Below are 27,615 nucleotides of genomic sequence, written 5' to 3' on the forward strand. Positions count from 1 at the left end.
TTCAAGTGTTTTTTGCCGTTTTTAGGAAAAACAAAATGGCGGGAAAAGTCACGTGACCGCTAAAGTTTTTATTGCTGATATCTATTACATATGAGTTGTACTATATACCATAAAAAAATCTAGACGCCTAGACCCTCAGAAAGTGGTCAAATAGCCACTTCCTGTTTTATTTCAATCCAATATGGCTGCCAAACTAATTGACCAATCGAAATACTGAAAGCATGTTGCACCAGTTCACATTATGGACTATCAGTATAGAGCATTATCAGACCATTCCGTTCAGCAGTTTTCCCAAACGACTTGACGAAAAAAGTTACGGAAGAAAGAAAGAAAGAAAGAAAGAAGAAAAAACCGGACAATAAGAATAGGGGCCTCGCCCTTCGGGCTTGGGCCCCTAAATATCAGTGACTTTTGGTGATTTGTTGCAGCATATATATTTCTGAATACCGTGGTTTTTGTATTCACTTACCACTCTATCCCCCAATATAACTTAAAATAAATAAAACAAACTTGTTTATTACCTTTGTGTTGATGGCAGCAATAAACGATGTGACTGATTTGCTTGAATCATAGGTGTTGCCATGGTAACCTGTGTATTTGGAACAAGGTGTTGATTGACAATCCCTGTTGCTATGGTTACAGGTTGGCTAACAACGGAAGTCGTGAGCGGTTGATTTACCATTGTTGCTATTGAGACAGGCTGGCTTACAGTTGCCATAGTGACAGGCTGAGCAACAGTCAGAACTTGAGATGGTAAAGTAACCTGCGATGACATCACAGGAACAAAAGATTGGATTTTGTTGCTTGCAAATAGTTGTGGTGCTATTAAACTGCTTGGCATTGTACTAGGTAATACAGAGTTGCTAGGTTCAGTGACCTGGTGCCCAGGTACAGCTGTTGTTGTGCTCATCATGTTTCCATGGTTACCCGATGTCTGTAATGTAATAGGTTTTCCCGGAATAGTCTTTATTGCAATATTGTTCCCGGTGGTCAGTTGAATTCCTGATGCATTTGGCGAACTCGCTAGCTGCAGTGATGAAGATTGGAGTTTAGCTCCTTGTGCAATCTGTGTTGGAACGATGTATTGAAACTGTGTGATACCGCCGTGTGGTACTTGACTTTGCGAGATGTTTACATGACCTGGAGTGCCAGGTGTGCCTGGTGTACCTGGTAGTTGCTGACTGGATACAAGAGCCTGGGTAGGCGTGAGTACTGATGATGTTGTTGGATTTGCTTTCAGAACAAAATTGGTGACTAATGCTGGATGCTGAACATTCGGACTCGTGAGCTGCGCATGTGGTAATTGTTTTTGTAGCTGTGGTATGGTCCTGACTGTTGTCAGTGGAATCTGAGAGGTGTTAACCTGACACACAGCTGTCGTGGGCTGCGTTGGTAGAAGTTTAGTAGCACTCATAGTGACAGATGAGGACAGCACATTCATGAGCGCACCAGATACACCAGGTTTAAACTGTGGTCCAGTCATAACTATATTGCCAGGTTTCTGAGTATTAGCAACATTGACAAAAGTATGGGGAAGTGCAGCAGTTTTTGCTAATTGTGTAAATGTCTGAGTGGCAGGTAAACCTCCCATCATTCCTGTCACATTGCCTTGTTGTATGCCACTGATGGTGCTGCACAATGGTCTAGCCTGACCACTTGGTTTTGAAGCGATAAGTATGGGTGTAGCGATTGGTTTGGATGCTACAGACATTGTTGTCATTGTACTTCTACCAGCAGTGAAATTCACAGGTTGAGCAATGCTGGCCAACTGAACTTTCCCTACAAGTGGTACATTTTGAGTCATCGGAGTCTGGACTTGTGCCTGTGTCTGGATGTGTGCCTGTGTCTGGACTTGTGCCTGTGTCTGGATGTGTGCCTGTGTCTGGGCGTGTGACTGTGTCTGGATGTGTGCCTGTGTCTGGATGTGTGCCTGTGTCTGGATGTGTGCCTGTGTCTGGGCGTGTGACTGTGTCTGGACGTGTGACTGTGTCTGGACGTGTGCCTGGGTCTGGACGTGTGCCTGTGTCTGGACATGTGTTGGCTGTGTCATCTGTGCTTGTTGGATTCCAATTGGCCACATTCCAGGTTTCATTGTAGAGAGAATTGTGCCGATGTGTGGTTTCTCAGTCATTAACTTTGGTTGCATTCCAGTACTTGGAGTGAGAGGAATATGCGGCAACCCAGACATGTAGACCGTACTGACTCCAGCCGTGGCAATAGATGTTAATACCGGCATTGTCACAGGTTTACCACTATGTATAGCTCCACTTTTCGCTAAATGTAAAGTTGACATAAGGTGCTGACCTGGCTTTGACGTCACCATTTCATCTTCATTTCTTATATGTGGACTTTTACTTGGTATATATTCTTTAAAAGCCTTGCTTGTTGTAGACAATTTAAATTGTTCTAAGACCCTTGCCTTTGGTGAGTGGGCTTTGAATGCTGCTCCTTTCGGTTGAAATCCACTTCCGCTCTGAGTCGGCCTTTTTGGTTGATTCTCTGCAAGATGGCCGACCCCAGCATTAACCATACCCATTGATCCATCAGGGTGATCCAATCCTGAAAGCTGGCTTCTGATTGGCTGATCCAATCCTGTTAGCTGGTTTCTGATTTGGTGATCCACTCCTGATAGCTGGCTTCTGATTGGTGATGAAGAGTCTGGTTTGACAGGTTTTGGTCGATATGTGATATCCGATGAAGAAAGTCTCTTCATAACAGGTGAAAAGCGTTGCTGCGGAAACGCTTTGTTCTCGATTAAACCCTCTTCTTCCGATTGGCTATCTGTATCTGAGTCTGACACACGTTCTTGACATTTCAGGTCAATATGTCCAGGATGTTGTACATTACTAACTTCATCATCAGCTGTCAAAAAAACGAATGTTAATTCTTGTAAACTACAATGTGAAAATACTGTATTTGCACTATTAGTGAGTCATGTGTGTCACAGTACAATGTGAAAATACTGTATTTGCACTATTAGTGAGTCATGTGTGTCACAGTACAATGTGAAAATACTGTATTTGCACTATTAGTGAGTCATGTGTGTCACAGTACAATGTGAAAATACTGTATTTGCACTATTAGTGAGTCATGTGTGTCACAGTACAATGTGAAAATACTGTATTTGCACTATTAGTGAGTCATGTGTGTCACAGTACAATGTGAAAATACTGTATTTGCACTATTAGTGAGTCATGTGTGTCACAGTACAATGTGAAAATACTGTATTTGCACTATTAGTGAGTCATGTGTGTCACAGTACAATGTGAAAATACTGTATTTGCACTATTAGTGAGTCATGTGTGTCACAGTACAATGTGAAAATACTGTATTTGCACTATTAGTGAGTCATGTGTGTCACAGTACAATGTGAAAATACTGTATTTGCACTATTAGTGAGTCATGTGTGTCACAGTACAATGTGAAAATACTGTATTTGCACTATTAGTGAGTCATGTGTGTCACAGTACAATGTGAAAATACTGTATTTGCACTATTAGTGAGTCATGTGTGTCACAGTACAATGTAATGGCTTTTTTTTATTCAATTCAATTGAGTCCAAGTTTGAAAAAAATTTGCCCACACACAATAGAGATTCGGCTCCAGAATGGCAGAAATGCTTTATATTGATTTTTAGCACAAAAATAGACCAACAGCTAGACCAATGACCAATATGTGACCCAGCTAGACCGATGACCCCTCTGTGACTCACCTAGACCAATGAACCCTATGTGACCCAGCTAGATTCCTGAATAATTTCACTTACCAATGACATCATCATCACCCTCCTCACAAATGACCATCCTTTCATCATCACTGGTCATTTCTTCTGACTCCAGTCTTTCTTTCCTACTCTGTAGTTGTGGCATGGTTTTCTGTGGGCTTCTCTTGGAACCACCATCTTGTAGTCTTGTTGAACACATCTGATGATACAATGCAAAAATGATTGGTTACATAATCTGATTTCAGACTTGTGTACCTGTATGATTTGTTTAGCAGTAAAACTGTTCTATCGTAAAGAATTTAGGGAAATCAAACTTGGATCATACCCATAATTTTGTACGAAAGAAGAGTTGTGCAAAGTAGACTATTGGCTGTGCACATGAGCACAAAAGGCTGCACATCCTGGTACTTTGCATGACTTTCTTTATAATTCAATGACAACTTGCTCATCACTCACTGACAGTGCCATCAGAGGGTACCAGGGTGTTTTGACCTTTGGGGTACCAGGGTGTTTTGACCTTTGGGGTACCAGGGTGTTTTGACCTTTGGGGTACCAGGGTGTTTTGACCTTTGGGGTACCAGGGTGTTTTGACCTTTGGGTACCAGGGTGTTTTGACCTGAAGAGTCATGCATACAGCATACCATAATTTTGATGATTCAGTATAGCAAATGAAATATTTAGTCTATAACCACTTCTAATAGAGCAAATACCATGATTCATTTTGCATTGTGAAGTTCAGATTTGTCGTGAAGCTTCAGTAGAGCGCATAGATTTACATAAAATACAGAGGTATTTCTATGGTAAAAATAAGTAATATTTTAATGATTCAGTGTAGAACAAAATCTACATGCACTTCTAATAGAGCAAATATAGCAGTAATGAAATACACAATTCAAATAATATAGGATTGTATCACTATATATGGTACTTGTACATAAGATATGTATAGATTCTTATAGTGTGACATTCACATTTTTTTCTGACATTGAGGATGTGCAGGACCTTAGATTCTTAGTATGTCGGAATGAGACAGAGACAAACCTGTGCAAGTTCAGCCAATGCCTGACTCTCTCCTGTTGGGTCATCTCTCTTCGCTCCCAAACCCCACTTCTCTCGCTGCTGTTCATCTTTCTGTTTTTGCTGCAGTCGTTGTTGTATAAACTGTTGGCGCAGCTCTTCCTGACGTTTCTCCATCTGCTGGTGCTCGTGTGACGTGGTCGGCACTTGGGACATGCTCTGTGATCGCTTTTTTCGAGCAGCAAGCCGAGCAGGTTTCTTCAAACAAAAATGTTAAAATCAGTTATCTTAGCCAAAATAAACTAATGAAATAGTTTGAATATAAAGTTAGCAATGCACAATTGAATCAGAGAATTGAAGATATCATGAAATGAACAAATCTGAGTGAGGTCCACCCAAGTCAATCAGACTAGCTTTCAACAAATAGTCAAAAATATCACAAAATGAAAAAGACAACAGCTGAGCTGAAAGTAAAAAGTAATTTTAAATTTATAAATTTTACCTCTTCATCAGGAATATACTGATCATCTTTGGCAGCAACTATTTTACCCCGATCAAGTTTTTCCACACTTTCCCCCCCAACAGTGGTAAATATTTCTAAAGAAGTGATATCCTGTATTGGAGCCACAGTACTAATTGGTGATATCAATACGCCATCATCAAGCGAGATTTTCCGTTCTTTTTCAAGTTTACGAAGACCGCCACCTAATGTTCCACTTGTGGATTTCTTTCTGTCCTTATTGCACCATTTCCAGTCAGGGTGAGCTTTAAAGTGAGCTTCTTTTACCTTAAATAAAGTAATAAACATTGTATCCAAACAGGAATAGAATTGTAATGAACTATAGCGACAAAAAAATCAACTATTAGTTATTTGTTGATAGTCCTTCCTACCTGAAATGCTAAATCATGATATTTCTGTTTTTCTTTAGGTCCCAGTGCATACCACCATTCCCCAAGAATCTTACTAACTGTTCGGTTGTCTTGATTGGGGTGGCGCTGATGCACCAAAGCCCTATGACGTTTACTGAATATCATAAACGCATTCATCGGCCGACGAATATGGTCTTTGTCACGCACCTATATTTGAAGAACAGAAAAATGGATGTATTAGTCATGCAAGCATATCCTTCACTGCAATAGACGACATGCATTTATGGCCTATGAATTCATGAGGACTTGATAAGTACCAATGATGAATTACTTTTGGAAATTACATCACCTAATGGCAGCGATGATAAACAAACTATTCCAATAAAATAGTCATCATCACAGAAATGGAAAACAAACATGCTTAATACATCATTAGCTGACCTATCATTCATATCGGCAATCAATAGAAGCTTACAGCAAGTGATGTAAAAAGTTCACATACTACACACACATGTGCACATATGAATTCATTACCTAATTGTCTCCACAGGCACAGGTTAATACTGTCAAATCTGTATTAGAAACTGGTTTCTATTAAAATGGAACAATGCCACAGAGGGGATGAGATTTCTACTAGAGCATCTACACGTACGAGAAATTGTGAATTTTGGGGTTTGAATTTGTAATTGTTGAAACAGAATGGGTGCAACTCCTCTAAGTTCTTTATTTGCTCTATTAGTAGCACATATACTGATGTAAATAAAAGACATGTATATAAATGGTTCAGCATACAACAAATACATTTTTTTTAAATGCCATAGTTATTAGTTGCCATGGATACAGTTGGTTCTTCCTCAGCATTTATTACTAACCTTTCTAGGACTTCTTGGTTCTTTGTCTGTACCTTCCTTTGGTAAAGCGCTCAGTGACTGAGTACGTCTCTTACCGCATGGTGATGTGGCAGGAGCCAATAATGTGCCAGTAAATCTATGATGACAATACAATATTACTTCAATTCATATTTCCAAAATGTGGTATTTATATTGTATTTATTTTATCTGATTTAATTCTTAAGTGTGTCTATATGATTTGTCATCACTTACGTGTCTTTATCCAAGTCTACGTCAATTTCATTACTTCTGTACTGGTGGTCTGATACCTGTGATGGCATATTTGCCGACATGCTGTCCATGTTGTTTTCTGGTAATAAACAGAGATTATGTTGACAAACATTTTCATAGAATTTATGTATAAATTATATCACATTTTAACAAGATAAAAATTACGAAACCATATTTGTTCGGTTTATAACTGGCACGAGATGACGAGAAGCAAAACCTTTTTTTTTTGGTTTAATACTTGAATTAGTAAAAATAATATTTGTAATATAGTGCCTGACCTTTTACTTAAATCATGTAATATTAGCTGGTTTAGCCACATTGTAGTTTTGATTTAGCTGGTTTAGTCACATTGTAGTTTTGATTTAGCTGGTTTAGTCACATTGTAGTTTTGATTTAGCTGGTTTAGTCATATTGTAGTTTTGATTTAGCTGGTTTAGTCATATTGTAGTTTTGATTTAGCTGGTTTAGTCACATTGTAGTTTTGATTTAGCTGGTTTAGTCACATTGTAGTTTTGATTTAGCTGGTTTAGTCACATTGTAGTTTTGATTTAGCTGGTTTAGCCAAATTGTAGTTTTGATTTAGCTGGTTTAGTCACATTGTAGTTTTGATTTAGCTGGTTTAGTCACATTGTAGTTTTGATTTAGCTGGTTTAGTCATATTGTAGTTTTGATTTAGCTGGTTTAGTCACATTGTAGTTTTGATTTAGCTGGTTTAGTCACATTGTAGTTTTGATTTAGCTGGTTTAGCCAAATTGTAGTTTTGATTTAGCTGGTTTAGTCACATTGTAGTTTTGATTTAGCTGGTTTAGTCATATTGTAGTTTTGATTTAGCTGGTTTAGTCATATTGTAGTTTTGATTTAGCTGGTTTAGTCATATTGTAGTTTTGATTTAGCTGGTTTAGTCATATTGTAGTTTTGATTTAGCTGGTTTAGTCACATTGTAGTTTTGATTTAGCTGGTTTAGTCACATTGTAGTTTTGATTTAGCTGGTTTGGCCACATTGTAGTTTTGATTTAGCTGGTTTAGTCATATTGTAGTTTTGATTTAGCTGGTTTAGTCATATTGTAGTTTTGATTTAGCTTGTTTAGTCACATTGTAGTTTTGATTTAGCTGGTTTAGCCACATTGTAGTTTTGATTTAGCTGGTTTAGCCACATTGTAGTTTTGATTTAGCTTGTTTAGTCACATTGTAGTTTTGATTTAGCTGGTTTGGACACATTGTAGTTTTGATTTAGCTGGTTTAGTCACATTGTAGTTTTGATTTAGCTGGTTTAGTCATATTGTAGTTTTGATTTAGCTGGTTTAGTCACATTGTAGTTTTGATTTAGCTGGTTTAGTCACATTGTAGTTTTGATTTAGCTGGTTTAGCCACATTGTAGTTTTGATTTAGCTGGTTTAGTCATATTGTAGTTTTGATTTAGCTGGTTTAGTCATATTGTAGTTTTGATTTAGCTGGTTTAGTCATATTGTAGTTTTGATTTAGCCGGTTTAGTCACATTGTAGTTTTGATTTAGCTGGTTTAGTCACATTGTAGTTTTGATTTAGCTGGTTTAGTCATATTGTAGTTTTGATTTAGCTGGTTTAGTCACATTGTAGTTTTGATTTAGCTGGTTTAGCCAAATTGTAGTTTTGATTTAGCTGGTTTAGTCACATTGTAGTTTTGATTTAGCTGGTTTAGTCACATTGTAGTTTTGATTTAGCTGGTTTAGCCACATTGTAGTTTTGATTTAGCTGGTTTAGTCATATTGTAGTTTTCATTTAGCTGGTTTAGTCATATTGTAGTTTTGATTTAGCTGGTTTAGCCACATTGTAGTTTTGATTTAGCTGGTTTAGTCACATTGTAGTTTTGATTTAGCTGGTTTGGACACATTGTAGTTTTGATTTAGCTGGTTTAGTCACATTGTAGTTTTGATTTAGCTGGTTTAGTCACATTGTAGTTTTTATTTAGCTGGTTTAGTCACATTGTAGTTTTGATTTAGCTGGTTTAGTCACATTGTAGTTTTGATTTAGCTGGTTTAGCCACATTGTAGTTTTGATTTAGCTGGTTTAGTCACATTGTAGTTTTGATTTAGCTGGTTTAGCCACATTGTAGTTTTGATTTAGCTGGTTTAGTCACATTGTAGTTTTGATTTAGCTGGTTTAGCCACATTGTAGTTTTGATTTATCTGGTTTAGCCACATTGTAGTTTTGATTTAGCTGGTTTAGTCATATTGTAGTTTTGATTTAGCTGGTTTAGTCACATTGTAGTTTTGATTTAGCTGGTTTAGTCACATTGTAGTTTTGATTTAGCTTGTTTAGCCACATTGTAGTTTTGATTTAGCTGGTTTAGTCATATTGTAGTTTTGATTTAGCTGGTTTAGTCATATTGTAGTTTTGATTTAGCTGGTTTAGTCACATTGTAGTTTTGATTTAGCTGGTTTAGTCACATTGTAGTTTTGATTTAGCTGGTTTAGCCACATTGTAGTTTTGATTTAGCTGGTTTAGCCACATTGTAGTTTTGATTTAGCTGGTTTGGACACATTGTAGTTTTGATTTAGCTGGTTCAGCCACATTGTAGTTTTGATTTAGCTGGTTTAGTCACATTGTAGTTTTGATTTAGCTGGTTTAGTCACATTGTAGTTTTGATTTAGCTGGTTTAGCCACATTGTAGTTTTGATTTAGCTGGTTTAGTCACATTGTAGTTTTGATTTAGCTGGTTTAGTCACATTGTAGTTTTGATTTAGCTGGTTTAGCCACATTGTAGTTTTGATTTAGCTGGTTTAGCCACATTGTAGTTTTGATTTAGCTGGTTTGGACACATTGTAGTTTTGATTTAGCTGGTTTAGCCACATTGTAGTTTTGATTTAGCTGGTTTAGTCATATTGTAGTTTTGATTTAGCTTGTTTAGCCACATTGTAGTTTTGATTTAGCTGGTTTAGTCATATTGTAGTTTTGATTTAGCTGGTTTAGTCACATTGTAGTTTTGATTTAGCTGGTTTGGCCACATTGTAGTTTTGATTTAGCTGGTTTAGTCATATTGTAGTTTTGATTTAGCTTGTTTAGCCACATTGTAGTTTTGATTTAGCTGGTTTAGTCATATTGTAGTTTTGATTTAGCTGGTTTAGTCACATTGTAGTTTTGATTTAGCTGGTTTGGCCACATTGTAGTTTTGATTTAGCTGGTTTAGTCATATTGTAGTTTTGATTTAGCTGGTTTAGTCACATTGTAGTTTTGATTTAGCTTGTTTAGCCACATTGTAGTTTTGATTTAGCTGGTTTAGTCATATTGTAGTTTTGATTTAGCTTGTTTAGCCACATTGTAGTTTTGATTTAGCTGGTTTAGCCACATTGTAGTTTTGATTTAGCAAAAAGGATTGATTTTGATTTTTAAAAAAATACTCATATTACGCTAGTTTAAAAAAGACCAAATAAATCTTGCAGCTACAAATAGAGGGAATACGGTATTATTTGTGATATCAAGAGGTATACTTTTAGGTCGTCTACACACACAGCTTCTGATTGGCTGTAAATGACCATCTGATTTCGACTTACCTTGGCTCTGATTGGGTAATGTTTGGTGATTGACAGTTGGTTGCTGTACAGACACTGGTAGATTATTGGTCGGTGGTTGTCCAGGTGTCAGAATTGGTACTAAGGTATGCCATGGAAATACTTGTAATGCATTAGCAGACAGCTGAGTCCAAGCTACAGAAAAATATCAAGGAGTCAATAACCAATCTGGTATTGCTGCAAATTGTTTTCAAAAATCCCTGCTGGCTGTCAACTTATTTTATTTACAGATGTGCACATTTCCAGTATATGCAACACCACACAATTAGTGTATTATAATATTTTTAGTAAAAAAATTACAAAGGGAGTCAAAATGAACTGATCAGGGGAAAAATGCTCATCTCCTTATCAATATCCCTTGCAACATTCTTAGAACCATTGTCTATGTTACATGTACGCTTTCGATAATATGAAAATAAGACCACTTAGTTGCATAAAGAAAGTCACACTATATTTGACAACAGTGCCAAATTTTAAATAAAATTGTATGTTTGTGATCAAATGAATTCACTATATTCAGGGAAGCCTTATAAAAACATATCATCATGTTTAACCAAGGTGCAATGTGATGCCCAAAAATATGATTCGGGCTAATTATGTAGCAGTGAAAAACAAAGTGACTTTTACCAAATTTGAGTTCATTATTTTTGTTTCAATTCAACAGTTTTAAAATTGCAATTATTAAAAATGGTTGAAATAATAAATAAATAATTTTTATTGTGGAAATCATTATTTTACAAGTATGACGTAATAAATAACATAATACACAAAATACCTGAGTCAGGTTTTCCTGGTTTTCCTTCATCTTCACTTTGTCCTGTAGCAATAACTGGTAACAAAGCAGATGGAGTTGGGTGGGCTGGTCCAGATTGTTGTAACAGGGTCCCCTGGCTATGATTTTGTTGTTCAGATTGCTGTGGCTGTCCAACACTCTGATTAGCTAACTCAGAGTGCTGAGGTGGTTGATCTTCACTGTCCTGAGTGGTCTGTGTTTGTGAGTCTGTTGTTTCTTTCCTCTCTGTGGACTCAACAGATTGTGGTGCTGGCCTAACAGGTGGGACTGCAGGTCTTTCAGTTCTCACTGTATTTCGATTTCTCTCTGGTGGTGACGATTCTTGTGAGTTTCTTTGCAGCGGTGCTATAGGGGGTGGTACAAAACCCGCCTGAGTCCGCGTTTCATGAATGCTACTAATAATCGCTGTTTGTATTTGTGAAGACTGCCATGTATGTTGCCTAGCAACCATACTTGGTGATATTATGTTAGGGGGAGAGATAACTTGTTGTTGACGAGAATATGTTGGCGACACTGTAAGTGCCGGTGTCGGACTTCGCGTCTGACCAGTCACATCCACGCCAGAGTCATTGCCATCACTACTCTTATTAAGTTCTGTTCTCGGCATGTTCTTATAGTTCTCCATTTTGGTTTTCAGTTTGGTAGGGCTGATTGGGGAGGTGAAGTTCAAATGCGCTTGAAATGTGGGTGTTGTACCTGAGACAATGCGATTGCCGCTAGGTGAAATCATCTCAGTCGATGAACGACCAGATTTTGGCGTACTTGTACTCCATCGACGTGTGGGTGTTATAACAACACCTCGCTGTGTTGGTTGTGGGTAAATTGATATAGGACTGAATGTAGCAGAGGGTCCTCTGAAATTGAAATGTGGTGATGAAGACTGTGAGTGAGATCTGGGTGACATCGGACCTGGTGTTGGTACAGGTGAAAAACAAGGTGTTCCAGACCTGGAGTTGCCGAGTGAAACCAACATATTGGCAGCCTCTGTCTCGTCCATATCAAACTTTGAAGCATCAATAAGTGGCCGTGAATCTGTGAAAGATACAAAGAATTTGCACATTAGTATGAAGAGTGGGATAAATCACAAAATAATTTCATCCGTCCTACTTCAACAACAAAAAACAATTTGATTATATAGTATATAATCTAGAACACAATGCATAGATTTGCCAAACTTGGAAAATGTCAACATTTTTGTTTTTTTCACACTTTTTATGAATAAGTCTAAACAAATCTAAAGGTCTTATTGTCCCAGTATACAGTACAAGTGTTAAAGGGAAAATTCAATTAAGGTCTGACAGGAGGTAACTAATCCTTGAAATTATTTTGTTAATTTTCATGATACATGTATCAATTAATTGCATTTTAGACTTCAAGTCAGAGATTATTCACAATTTAGTTTTGTGTTTACAACAGCAGGTAATTGTACCAACCTAGTGGGAAAATTCAGTATTTCTGTAAAAACTCAACTATGACAGGTTTTTTGTAATTTACTGGTTTCTAGACCAAATACAGAATAGTGTTTTGATGGAATGATTCTTTTTCTGACAACAAATGATATATTGCCTCACATATTTTTTAATCCCAGATTCTTTTTTGCATCCAAAAATCACTGATTAAATATACTTTTTAAATAACATTTTTACAGTATTGAAATATTATAATAAATGTAAAGTAAATGTAACCTGTAAATGCATAATGCAACTTACAGCCAAACATACATACATACATACATACATACATACAGACATACAGACATACAGACAGACAGACAGACAGACAGACAGACAGACAGATGTAAATGCTTTGATAATTATGCAGCTGTTATTTATTTTTTACCTTAATGTTTATAAGTTTTAAATTATAGTTTCTTAAAATGGGGACAAGGTTGTGAAGGTGATACAAATGACATTGGTGTTTTCACTACAACTAGAGGATGTTGTTAATTCTGAAGGGAGAGTGTGGTAATATTCATTGCAATTAAGACTCAACAATAAAATAACTGAAACCAGGTTACGTGTACCTAAATACCGCCCTTACAAACACTGTGGTAAACAGATAAGGTAAAATTGAATCGATTTTTGAATGCTACATAAATTATTGTCAGCACCGCAGCTCTAATTTCCTTCATTTCAACGTTTGACGTATCTATGCTAATGGTCTAGTTAGTTCAGTTTGACCTACTTGTAAATCATAGAGTCAAACCTGTGTATACCGAAGAAAGTTCTGCAAAGTCAAAATGACTCTGTTCCTATCAGTGAGGGCTACTATGAAAGAAAGTTTGAACCAACTAGAGATTGGAAAGCCACATATAACTTGCCATTTAGAGTGGCAATAGATGTTAAGACCAGAGAATTTCAGTTCAGATTACTCCACCATATTTTATATACCAATTATGACCTAAAGAGAAGGGGGGTACAAATATCTGAATTATGTACATTCTGTGGAGGTGAGAGTGAGACACTTGAACATCTTTTCTTTTCATGTGATGCAACAAAATTATTCTGGTTAAAGTTCCTCCAGTGTTTCAGAGATGCATTAGTAATGAGGGAAGTGCCAACTCTTGGTGAAATTTTATTTGGGGGAAGTGACTTTATCGAGGTTGCACAACCACTTACTGCTTCTGGCTAAAAGACACATTTCAACATTTCTCACTATCGTAACTTACATTGTAGCTTATGTCAACATTTCTCACTCTCGTAACTTGCATTGTAGATTATGTCAACATTTCTCACTCTCGTAACTTGCATTGTAGCTTATGTCAACATTTCTCACTCTCATAACATACATTGTAGATTATGTCAACATTTCTCACTCTCATAACATACATTGTAGCTTATGTCAACATTTCTCACTCTCATAACATACATTGTAGCTTATGTCAACATTTCTCACTCTCATAACATACATTGTAGATTATGTCAACATTTCTCACTCTCATAACATATATTGTAGATTATGTCAACATTTCTCACTCTCATAACATACATTGTAGCTTATGTCAACATTTCTCACTCTCATAACATACATTGTAGATTATGTCAACATTTCTCACTCTCATAACATACATTGTAGCTTATGTCAACATTTCTCACTCTTAACTTGCATTGTAGATTATGTCAACATTTCTCACTCTCATAACTTACATTGTAGATTATGTCAACATTTCTCACTCCATAACATACATTGTAGATTATGTCAACATTTCTCACTATCGTAACTTACATTGTAGCTTATGTCAACATTTCTCACTCTCGTAACTTGCATTGTAGATTATGTCAACATTTCTCACTCTCGTAACTTGCATTGTAGCTTATGTCAACATTTCTCACTCTCGTAACTTGCATTGTAGCTTATGTCAACATTTCTCACTCTCGTAACTTGCATTGTAGCTTATGTCAACATTTCTCACTCTCGTAACTTGCATTGTAGCTTATGTCAACATTTCTCACTCCATAACATACATTGTAGATTATGTCAACATTTCTCACTCTCATAACATACATTGTAGCTTATGTCAACATTTCTCACTCTCATAACATACATTGTAGCTTATGTCAACATTTCTCACTCTCATAACATACATTGTAGATTATGTCAACATTTCTCACTCTCATAACATATATTGTAGATTATGTCAACATTTCTCACTCTCATAACATACATTGTAGCTTATGTCAACATTTCTCACTCTCATAACATACATTGTAGATTATGTCAACATTTCTCACTCTCATAACATACATTGTAGATTATGTCAACATTTCTCACTCTCATAACTTGCATTGTAGATTATGTCAACATTTCTCACTCTCATAACATACATTGTAGCTTATGTCAACATTTCTCACTCTCATAACATACATTGTAGCTTATGTCAATATTTCTCACTCTCATAACATACATTGTAGCTTATGTCAACATTTCTCACTCTTAACTTGCATTGTAGATTATGTCAACATTTCTCACTCTCATAACTTACATTGTAGATTATGTCAACATTTCTCACTCCATAACATACATTGTAGATTATGTCAACATTTCTCACTCTCATAACATACATTGTAGCTTATGTCAACATTTCTCACTCTCATAACATACATTGTAGATTATGTCAACATTTCTCACTCTCATAACTTACATTGTAGATTATGTCAACATTTCTCACTCTCATAACATACATCGTAGATTATGTCAACATTTCTCACTCTCATAACCATATTGAATATTTATTGATATACTGCGATATATTACAGCACTAACAAACATTCTGATTTTTAAAATAATTACCATGATTACATTTGTATTATTTAATTCTGCCTATCTCCACAGGGTCCCCTTTTTTAGAGGGTACTAAATAATAAGACCCACTGGTAAATCAACTACTCAGGAATATTTGTAAAAACAGAAACAAACAATTTTACGCCCCACAAGCCTGACAAAAGGGAAGTATGAACTTTTTAGACTTGTCATAAATTTAAATATGCTTAATTGTGAAAAATATTAAATATTTTTTTTTTAAATTTAAATTCAGAATACTGTAATTCAAGTTTCTAATTCATCTAGTCCACCGGTAGCAAAAATAACATAATTTGTTAATGTCTAATCTACAAGTATATCAGTACTGGCGTCTAAGGGTTAGCAGACGCCAGACTAGTAGTATGAATCACCAAATACAACAAGAATGAGGAGGAAAGCTGCAAGTAGTCCTGGATTCCAGGGACTTGTTTTTAGATTGTCAAGGTGGCACTGCTCATTAAATATACATTAAATAATTAAATAACATTCCAATAAAAATAGTTGAGTATCCCTCAAGGTTTGCTCACCATTATTTCTTCCTCTGTGATACATTTCAAATTTTAGCAACATTTGTAGCAATAAATTATAAAAATTTCTCATGATCTCAAATATTTATAATTAGAATAAAAATAATTATATATTTTTACATTTAAATGTAATTTAAATAAAATTTTACACAAAATAATGATTTATAATTACATTTTGTGTATGACTTGTATGCGAAGGGTTAATCAAATGCTGTGACATTGTTAATTTCCAATCCAATTGATAATTACATTGACAATGGATTACTACAACACATGCAGTGACCAGCCACAATATTGTCAGCTGAGAGCAACCCTGGATGTACAGTCACTGAGCAGCAAACAATGAAGCAGGCGGGGCTATGCAAATGAGGCATTTATTAGCATATCATTAGCATATCATTTACATTGAATGACTCCCAGCTGTGCGTGTCAGTCAGCTTGCATATACAATACCACCTACGTCAAACACATCACTAACAAACAACCTTTCAGTCAAAGTACCAGTTGTAATACAGATTTTATAGGAATATTAGATTATTTTATAGAAATGCCTATTTTTAAAATCATCATGTTATCTTTAAAACAATGATTATATTTTTTAATTTGATTAGCAAAGCACGATAGCCACTAAATAGACATATATACATTGTATGTATATGTATATGTATCGTACATCCAATAATGTTGTTCAAAAACATAAATTAAAAAATATTGTTTCTCCATTTTAATGAAAGTGTAATTCAGTACCAGTATGTGTGTCCTTAAAAGGTCAATTTATGAAACAGGAAATGAGTGGATAGTATCCTGGATACCGACTGCAAAGGTGATGGCTTGTTATACATGTCTCAGGATTTATGGATACCGACTGCAAAGGTGATGGCTTGTTATACATGTCTCAGGATTTTACCTCAATTGACAACTGTAGAGTGAAATAAATACATCGTCTTCAAAGAGATGGATGTCAAAATGGAAATAAATTTGAGATTTGGAAAATACTGAATACTGTGCATTTATTGGCATAATCTTAGGTTTTAATCCATTTCTCAGTTACACCATAGATTAAAAATCTTTGGTAAAATATTTTTTTTTTTTATTTAGGTTAGGTACAAAACATTTAATAAATGAAGAAAAGAAGAAAACAACTTTAAACCACAACTGCTACATTGTAGTAGGATTTCATTGACAATTGAGACAATATTGAAACATTGGCAAGCCATTCAGACATTCACTTTCAGACATGTACATTAATACCTGGATGACCATATCAGCTATTATTACAATGGATATCAAGACCCAAGACATCAGCTACTTGGAAAATAACAAATATTTGTCAATAAACATAGTGTACAATTTTGAAGCTTTTATTATTTAATACAGAATGCATCATAATTTTGGAAGAGGAAAAAATGAGTTGATGTCAAGTTTCTGCCAACCACTAATGCTGGCATTGTCAGCCACAACAACCAAAAAAACCTATGGTGGAATCAAACATGGAAGCTAAACATTGAATCACAAGAGAGAAGCCAATGGTGGAATCAAACATGGAAGCTAAACATTGAATCACAAGAGAGAAGCCTATGGTGGAACCAAACATGGAAGCTAAACACTGAATCACAAGAGAGAAGCCTATGGTGGAACCAAACATGGAAGCTAAACACTGAATCACAAGAGAGAAGCCAATGCTGGAATCAAACATGGAAGCTAAACATTGAATCACAAGAGAGAAGCCAATGGTGGAACCAAACATGGAAGCTAAACACTGAATCACAAGAGAGAAGCCAATGGTGGAACCAAACATGGAAGCTAAACACTGAATCACAAGAGAGAAGCCAATGGTGGAATCAAACATGGAAGCTAAACATTGAATCACAAGAGAGAAGCCAATGGTGGAATCAAACATGGAAGCTAAACACTGAATCACAAGAGAGAAGCCAATGGTGGAATCAAACATGGAAGCTAAACACTGAATCACAAGAGAGAAGCCAATGGTGGAATCAAACATGGAAGCTAAACATTGAATCACAAGAGAGAAGCCAATGGTGGAATCAAACATGGAAGCTAAACACTGAATCACAAGAGAGAAGCCAATGGTGGAATCAAACATGGAAGCTAAACATTGAATCACAAGAGAGAAGCCAATGGTGGAATCAAACATGGAAGCTAAACACTGAATCACAAGAGAGAAGCCAATGGTGGAATCAAACATGGAAGCTAAACACTGAATCACAAGAGAGAAGCCAATGCTGGAATCAAACATGGAAGCTAAACACTGAATCACAAGAGAGAAGCCAATGGTGGAATCAAACATGGAAGCTAAACACTGAATCACAAGAGAGAAGCCAATGGTGGAATCAAACATGGAAGCTAAACACTGAATCACAAGAGAGAAGCCAATGGTGGAATCAAACATGGAAGCTAAACACTGAATCACAAGAGAGAAGCCAATGGTGGAATCAAACATGGAAGCTAAACATTGAATCACAAGAGAGAAGCCAATGGTGGAATCAAACATGGAAGCTAAACACTGAATCACAAGAGAGAAGCCAATGGTGGAATCAAACATGGAAGCTAAACATTGAATCACAAGAGAGAAGCCAATGGTGGAATCAAACATGGAAGCTAAACACTGAATCACAAGAGAGAAGCCAATGGTGGAATCAAACATGGAAGCTAAACACTGAATCACAAGAGAGAAGCCAATGGTGGAACCAAACATGGAAGCTAAACACTGAATCACAAGAGAGAAGCCAATGGTGGAATCAAACATGGAAGCTAAACATTGAATCACAAGAGAGAAGCCAATGGTGGAATCAAACATGGAAGCTAAACACTGAATCACAAGAGAGAAGCCTATGGTGGAACCAAACATGGAAGCTAAACACTGAATCACAAGAGAGAAGCCAATGCTGGAATCAAACATGGAAGCTAAACACTGAATCACAAGAGAGAAGCCAATGGTGGAACCAAACATGGAAGCTAAACACTGAATCACAAGAGAGAAGCCTATGGTGGAACCAAACATGGAAGCTAAACACTGAATCACAAGAGAGAAGCCAATGCTGGAATCAAACATGGAAGCTAAACACTGAATCACAAGAGAGAAGCCAATGGTGGAACCAAACATGGAAGCTAAACACTGAATCACAAGAGAGAAGCCAATGCTGGAATCAAACATGGAAGCTAAACACTGAATCACAAGAGAGAAGCCAATGGTGGAATCAAACATGGAAGCTAAACACTGAATCACAAGAGAGAAGCCAATGCTGGAATCAAACATGGAAGCTAAACACTGAATCACAAGAGAGAAGCCAATGGTGGAATCAAACATGGAAGCTAAACACTGAATCACAAGAGAGAAGCCAATGCTGGAACCAAACATGGAAGCTAAACACTGAATCACAAGAGAGAAGCCAATGGTGGAACCAAACATGGAAGCTAAACACTGAATCACAAGAGAGAAGCCAATGCTGGAACCAAACATGGAAGCTAAACACTGAATCACAAGAGAGAAGCCAATGCTGGAACCAAACATGGAAGCTAAACACTGAATCACAAGAGAGAAGCCAATGCTGGAACCAAACATGGAAGCTAAACACTGAATCACAAGAGAGAAGCCAATGGTGGAATCAAACATGGAAGCTAAACACTGAATCACAAGAGAGAAGCCAATGGTGGAATCAAACATGGAAGCTAAACACTGAATCACAAGAGAGAAGCCAATGGTGGAATCAAACATGGAAGCTAAACACTGAATCACAAGAGAGAAGCCAATGGTGGAATCAAACATGGAAGCTAAACACTGAATCACAAGAGAGAAGCCAATGGTGGAACCAAACATGGAAGCTAAACACTGAATCACAAGAGAGAAGCCAATGGTGGAACCAAACATGGAAGCTAAACACTGACTCACAAGAGAGAAGCCAATGGTGGAACCAAACATGGAAGCTAAACACTGAATCACAAGAGAGAAGCCAATGGTGGAAAATCAAACATGGAAGCTAAACACTGAATCACAAGAGAGAAGCCATTGGTGGAACCCTCTTGTAGTAACATGCATAAAAGTTGTTTTTTAGCCTTACAGGAAGGTTTTGTTCATATTTCACAGTTACTCAAATTTAGGGTCTAACACAAATGGCCCAGTAATTGGAATGAAAACGCTTACTGCCATAACAATAGCAAGATGGATCCACCTTACACTATTCCAAGATATACCATAAATAAGTATTGATAATGCATAGTCCCCGTTAAGTATTAGCTTTAGTGGATGTAAATGTTCAGTACATGTAGAAATGAAAGATTAATGTTTTTTTAACACTAACACAGACTGATTGTGTTACTATCAGTATAGTACCTACATGAAAACTTTGAACTGAATTGGACTATATCTTACAGAAGAAATAGCATAAAAGACAAACGCAGCCAGTCGGGTATTGTATCTCTAAAAGTATCTCCAAAAAAAATATATCTTGCACTGTAACCTAATATGTAAGGTCATCATACAAAGTTTGATTGAAAATGCCCTATTAAACTTTGAAAAGAATCAGGCCATATCGCCCTGTTCAGCTCCAAGAAACAGTTCCGAACATATTAAAGAATGTGATTTTACGTTTTTTTGACAAAATGGCCACCATTTCGACAAATTTGATCAAATCTAAAGACAAAACATATTGTTGTGTTACCTTGCAGTACTACCTATGTACAAACTTTCAAGTGAATCAGGCCATATCTTTCAGAGAAATCGGCACAAAAAAAGAAAAAACAAAACAAAATGACCGCCAGTTGGCCACCTTGGTCCAAATTTTGAAAAACATAAGACCTGCACGTGTAACCAAATATACATGATCATCATACATAGTTTGATTGAAATCGCCAATTCAGCCCTGAGAAACAGTTCCGGACACGTTACAGACTGATTTTAAGTTATTAAACAAAATGGCCACCATTTTGACAAATTTGATCAAATCTCAAAATAAAACATGGTGTTGTGTTATCTTGAAGTGCTCAATACTGGTTTTAACTAGCCATATACGAGAACAAATGTATGTATAGACCAAGGCTGAGATTGTCTCTCAGGAGTGAAAATAAAGGCCAAGACAGTTGAATGGACAAATTGACTTTCCTAATTTTCTCACAATAACCTCATATCACTTCCCTTGAATTCAGGTCATTATTAATTATGCAAATTCTTATCTTTTTGTTTCAAAGTTCCAAGGTATCACTTTACTTCAAGTTGTTGCTATAGAAACATTCCTGTGAAATGGCAGATATCAACCTATTTGTACATCACTTGAGCATGTGTCACTCTTCTATCTCAATAAATTGGCATCTGATATTGTCTTTCAAATTGTCCCTCAAGACAATGTGCATTTTTAGTCATGAAATATTTAACCAAGAGATTCTGAAGATACTCGATAACCCATTAGACACTTTCCCATCCCATAATACTAATATGCAGTATAACTTTATCTAGCAAATTTCTCATAATGCTGAAGTTTTTTTTATCATCATATTGAAAACAAATGATGAGGAAAGAATTCCCAACTAGCCTATGACAAGATGAAAAAAGAGATCAAAAGATGATTATAATATTCTAATTAGGTGTCAAGATAATTGTAATATTTTTCACCTGGTTTTTTAACAATATTAGATGCCATACAATCAGCAATGGAAAGGATTACAGAATAATTGTTTACAGTGAAAGCAAGTATGCAATCCAGTAAGAACTGCAAATGCACACAAAAATAACACCAAAAACTTTGCATTTAACAAAAATACTCAACCACTCACCAAAAGTGCTTGAAGGTACATGTATACAACTGATTTTAATATTATAATGAGGTATTTAAATTATAAGATGATTATATAAGGGCTGAAGAGGCCATGGAGACATTAACTTGATGTGCTATAGTTTTTTCTTGACAGTTTCAATCATTCCGAATCACTTTTGGCAATGGTGGCCATGAAATTGGGTGCCCTCAGAATACCTAGTTCAGGCCCTGTAAGTGATTACAATATTATAATGAATGCAAGAATGACCTAATTATAATATTATAATGTTGTTTCTACACTTAGTTGCAGCTAAAGGAATCTCTGTTCAAATCTGGGTCAATGTTTATCTCAGGAAACGGAAGCAGTATGTCAAGGGCATTTACAAATACTAAAAACTGTAAATAATTCCAACAAGATATAATGATTATTTAAGAGTCCAATTAATAGTGAGCTAATTTACATAAAAAAGATTACCACTTTAGAATAGTAGAAAGAAACCAAAAATTAATATTGCATTGTAATTACAAAATAATCAGCATTTACAATTGGTTTTCAAAAAGTGTCAATATTTTACAGTTCTAGTGTTGCCATAGTGACTGCTACGAGATTCAATCAACTTTGCAAGAATGAAATTTGACATCAATAATCGGTAAATGACATACAAGTCTTAATGCAAAGATGGTGTTATAAGTAGCTATAGTAGACAATACAAGAGTGGTACGCAATGCAAGGAAGCAATACACATGTGTAATGGCAGTCAAGCTTTACAATACCAGGGCATTTGCCACCAAGATTGCATCAACCACAAACTATACTTTACAGACATGGTCATAAAGATGCACCAAATAATTTAATTTTTAGAATTTTATTTTAGCTTACATGTATATTCTTGCAAATTCAAGCTAACTGAGCAAATTGACCTCTTGGACATAAAGACAATGTTCGTTACCCTACTTTAAAATACTTTTTCACTTATTTATTTTCGCTAAAGGGATAATTCTGTGCGAATAAAACCCAGTGAAAATACTTATTCCTACATGTATATTCTACATTCAACTCATCAAAAATCAGCGAAAATAAACTTCATACAAAACATCTGGCAAAAGTATATATTTATGAGTCTGTTAAGGCAAATTTTACTAGTCTAGCCCTGCAAGGCCTTATAGTATATTCTCATAACAAGATTGTTAGCACTTTAGCTATAATTAATTAAGAGGCTAGCAATTCATTCATAAGACTATTTTTGCTGCAATGGCACATAGTTATTTAAACATGCTTCACAAAATTCCTGTAACCAAGCATCTACACACTCTCCGAGGACTCCAAGATATCTGTACAATAAATACAAATCATCAATGGCCAATGAACGCAAATGTGATCACAATCACAGTACGTGACATTTGAATACGAAGATTATCAATCAACCTGCTGTGTAGGGGTGCCACCATTCATTGATTTTGTGAAATATGCATGTAAATTTGCATATAAACAAGATAAACTAGCGAGGTCCATCACTGTATGTGAAGAGCAGGATTCTACCCCATTATCATGTGTGATATAGAACGAGTTAAATGATGGTCACATATGGTTATGACATATAAATCACTCATCATCTCATGGTTTATGTGTCGTAACCATCAAGTGACAATGATAAACTAATTTACACTACTGCTTCTGCTGCAATATTGGGGAGGATTCAGCTAATCAAATCATTGTTGGGAATATGCATAATTTATAGTCAATTTGTTGCTTATCCTGAGATTTTGGCACTTCATTATATACCATGCCATAAGTAGGTTACGAAATATGACATTGAACATTCTAGAACACTCATTGGTCAATTAAAGACGCCATGGTACAAGAAATTGTATGATTCTCCCCACTCCCATGTGCAACATGGAATAGTATGGTTCTCCCAACTCCCATGTGCAACATGAAATAGTATGGGTCTCCCCACTCCCATGTGCAACATGGAAGAGTATGGTTCTCCCCACTCCCATGTGTGACATGGAATAGTATGGGTCTCCCCACTCCCATGTGCAACATGGAAGAGTATGGTTCTCCCCACTCCCATGTGTGACTTGGAATAGTGTGGTTCTCCCCATTCCAGTGTGACAAGGAATAGTATGGTTCTCCCCACCCCCATGTGCAACATGGAATAGTATGGTTCTCCCAACTCCCATGTGCAACATGGAATAGTATGGTTCTCCCCACTCCCATGTGTGACATGGAATAGTATGGTTCTCCCCACTCCCATGTGCAACATGGAATAGTATGGTTCTCCCAACTCCCATGTGCAACATGAAATAGTATGGGTCTCCCCACTCCCATGTGCAACATGGAAGAGTATGGTTCTCCCCACCCCCATGTGCAACATGGAATAGTATGGTTCTCCCCACTCCCATGTGTGACATGGAATAGTATGGTTCTCCCCACTCCCATGTGCAACATGGAATAGTATGGTTCTCCCAACTCCCATGTGCAACATGAAATAGTATGGGTCTCCCCACTCCCATGTGCAACATGGAAGAGTATGGTTCTCCCCACTCCCATGTGTGACTTGGAATAGTGTGGTTCTCCCCATTCCAGTGTGACAAGGAATAGTATGGTTCTCCCCACCCCCATGTGCAACATGGAATAGTATGGTTCTCCCAACTCCCATGTGCAACATGGAATAGTATGGTTCTCCCCACTCCCATGTGTGACATGGAATAGTATGGTTCTCCCCACCCCCATGTGCAACATGGAATAGTATGGTTCTCCCACTCCCATGTGAAACATAAAATAGTATGGTTATCCCCACTCCCATGTGCAACATGGAATAGTATGGTTCTCCCACTCCCATGTGCAACATGAAATAGTATGGTTCTCCCCACTCCCATGTGCAACATGCAATAGTATGGTTCTCCCACTCCCATGTGCAACATGGAATAGTATGGTTCTCTCCACTTCCATGTGCAACATGGAATAGTATGGTTTTCCCCACTCCCATGTGCAACATGGAATAGTATGGTTTTCCCCACTCCCATGTGCAACATGGAATAGTATGGTTCTCCCCACTCCCATGTGCAACATGCAATAGTATGGTTCTCCCACTCCCATGTGCAACATGGAATAGTATGGTTCTCTCCACTTCCATGTGCAACATGGAATAGTATGGTTTTCCCCACTCCCATGTGCAACATGGAATAGTATGGTTTTCCCCACTCCCATGTGCAACATGGAATAGTATGGTTCTCTCCACTCCCATGTGCAACATGGAATGGTATGGTTCTCCCCACCCATGTGTGACATGGAATAGTATGGTTCTTCCCATGCCCATGTATGACATGGAATAGTATGGTTCTCCCCACCCATGTGTGACATGGAATAGTATGGTTCTTCCCATGCCCATGTATGACATGGAATAGTATGGTTTTCCCTACTCCCATGTGTGACATGAAATATTATGGTTCTCCCCATACCCATGTGTGACATGAAATAGTATGGTTCTCCCCACTCCCATGTGTGACATGGAATAGTATGGTTCTCCCCACCCATGTGTGACATGGAATAGTATGGTTCTTCCCATGCCCATGTATGACATGGAATAGTATGGTTTTCCCTACTCCCATGTGTGACATGAAATATTATGGTTCTCCCCATACCCATGTGTGACATGAAATAGTATGGTTCTCCCCACTCCCATGTGTGACTTGGAATAGTATGGTTCTCCCCACTCCCATGTGTGACATGGAATAGTATGGTTCTCCCCATGCCCATGTATGACATGGAATAGTATGGTTCTCCCTACTCCCATGTGTGACATGGAATATTATGGTTCTCCCCATACCCATGTGTGACATGAAATAGTATGGTTCTCCCCACTCCCATGTGTGACTTGGAATAGTATGGTTCTCCCCACCAATGTGTGACTTGGAATAGTATGGTTCTCCCCACCAATGTGTGACTTGGAATAGTATGGTTCTCCCCACCAATGTGTGACTTGGAATAGTATGGTTCTCCCCACCAATGTGTGACTTGGAATAGTATGGTTCTCCCCACCAATGTGTGACTTGGAATAGTACGGTTCTCCCCACCCATGTGTGACATGGAACAGTATGGTTCTCCCCACTCCCATGTGTGACATGGAATAGTATGGTTCTCCCCACTCCCATGTATGACATGGAATAGTATGGTTCTCCCCACCCATGTGTGACATGGAATAGTATGGTTCTCCCCACTCCCATGTGTGACTTGGAATAGTATGGTTCTCCCCACCAATGTGCGACTTGGAATAGTATGGTTCTCCCCACCAATGTGCGACTTGGAATAGTATGGTTCTCCCCACCAATGTGTGACTTGGAATAGTATGGTTCTCCCCACCAATATGTGACTTGGAATAGTATGGTTCTCCCCACCAATGTGTGACTTGGAATAGTATGGTTCTCCCCACCAATGTGTGACTTGGAATAGTATGGTTCTCCCCACCAATATGTGACTTGGAATAGTATGGTTCTCCCCACCAATGTGTGACATGGAATAGTATGGTTCTCCCCACCAATGTATGACTTGGAATAGTATGGTTCTCCCCACCAATGTATGACTTGGAATAGTATGGTTCTCCCCGCCAATGTGTGACTTGGAATAGTATGGTTCTCCTCACCAATGTGTGACTTGGAATAGTATGGGTTCTCCTCACCAATGTGTGACTTGGAATAGTATGGTTCTCCTCACCAATGTGTGACTTGGAATAGTATGGTTCTCCCCACCAATGTATGACATGGAATAGTATGGTTCTCCCCACCAATGTGTGACATGGAATAGTATGGTTCTCCCCACCAATGTATGACTTGGAATAGTATGGTTCTCCCCACCAATGTGTGACTTGGAATAGTATGGTTCTCCCCACCAATGTGTGACATGGAATAGTATGGTTCTCCCCACCAATGTGTGACTTGGAATAGTATGGTTCTCCCCACAAATGTGTGACATGGAATAGTATGGTTCTCCCCACCAATGTGTGACTTGGAATAGTATGGTTCTCCCCACCAATGTATGACATGGAATAGTATGGTTCTCCCCACCAATGTGTGACTTGGAATAGTATGGTTCTCCCCACCAATGTGTGACTTGGAATAGTATGGTTCTCCCCACCAATGTATGACATGGAATAGTATGGTTCTCCCCACCAATGTGTGACATGGAATAGTATGGTTCTCCCCACCAATGTATGACTTGGAATAGTATGGTTCTCCCCACCAATGTATGACTTGGAATAGTATGGTTCTCCCCGCCAATGTGTGACTTGGAATAGTATGGTTCTCCCCGCCAATATGTGACATGGAATAGTATGGTTCTCCCCACCAATGTGTGACATGGAATAGTATGGTTCTCCCCACCAATGTGTGACTTGGAATAGTATGGTTCTCCCCGCCAATATGTGACATGGAATAGTATGGTTCTCCCCGCCAATGTATGACTTGGAATAGTATGGTTCTCCCCGCCAATATGTGACATGGAATAGTATGGTTCTCCCCACCAATGTGTGACATGGAATAGTATGGTTCTCCCCATTCATATGTATGACTTGGAATAGTATGGTTCTCCCCACCAATGTATGACATGGAATAGTATGGTTCTCCCCACCAATGTGTGACTTGGAATAGTATGGTTCTCCCCACCAATGTATGACTTGGAATAGTATGGTTCTCCCCACCAATGTATGACATGGAATAGTATGGTTCTCCCCACCAATGTGTGACTTGGAATAGTATGGTTCTCCCCACCAATGTATGACATGGAATAGTATGGTTCTCCCCACCAATGTATGACATGGAATAGTATGGTTCTCCCCACCAATGTGTGACATGGAATAGTATGGTTCTCCCCACCAATGTATGACATGGAATAGTATGGTTCTCCCCACCAATGTATGACATGGAATAGTATGGTTCTCCCCACCAATG

At 37.4% G+C, this 27,615-nt stretch overlaps 1 protein-coding gene across 1 annotated transcript in view; it reads right to left on the reverse strand.

The window, feature by feature from the left end:
* LOC100313568 (capicua-like transcription factor) overlaps positions 1-27,615 on the reverse strand; it is a 68,821-nt gene that overhangs the window by 18,720 nt on the left and 22,486 nt on the right. The window contains exons 3-11 of the mRNA XM_085499048.1: positions 11,055-12,104; positions 10,262-10,414; positions 6,715-6,811; positions 6,484-6,598; positions 5,633-5,818; positions 5,244-5,528; positions 4,766-4,999; positions 3,767-3,923; positions 522-2,862 (exon numbers count right to left, since the gene is read on the reverse strand). Of these exons, the coding sequence (XP_085355174.1) occupies positions 522-2,862; positions 3,767-3,923; positions 4,766-4,999; positions 5,244-5,528; positions 5,633-5,818; positions 6,484-6,598; positions 6,715-6,811; positions 10,262-10,414; positions 11,055-12,104 (4,618 nt within the window). The remainder of the gene's footprint in view (positions 1-521; positions 2,863-3,766; positions 3,924-4,765; positions 5,000-5,243; positions 5,529-5,632; positions 5,819-6,483; positions 6,599-6,714; positions 6,812-10,261; positions 10,415-11,054; positions 12,105-27,615) is intronic.

Source organism: Saccoglossus kowalevskii, chromosome 5 (genome assembly GCF_978046115.1).
Source record: "Saccoglossus kowalevskii chromosome 5, keSacKowa6.1, whole genome shotgun sequence".
NCBI lineage: Eukaryota > Metazoa > Hemichordata > Enteropneusta > Harrimaniidae > Saccoglossus > Saccoglossus kowalevskii.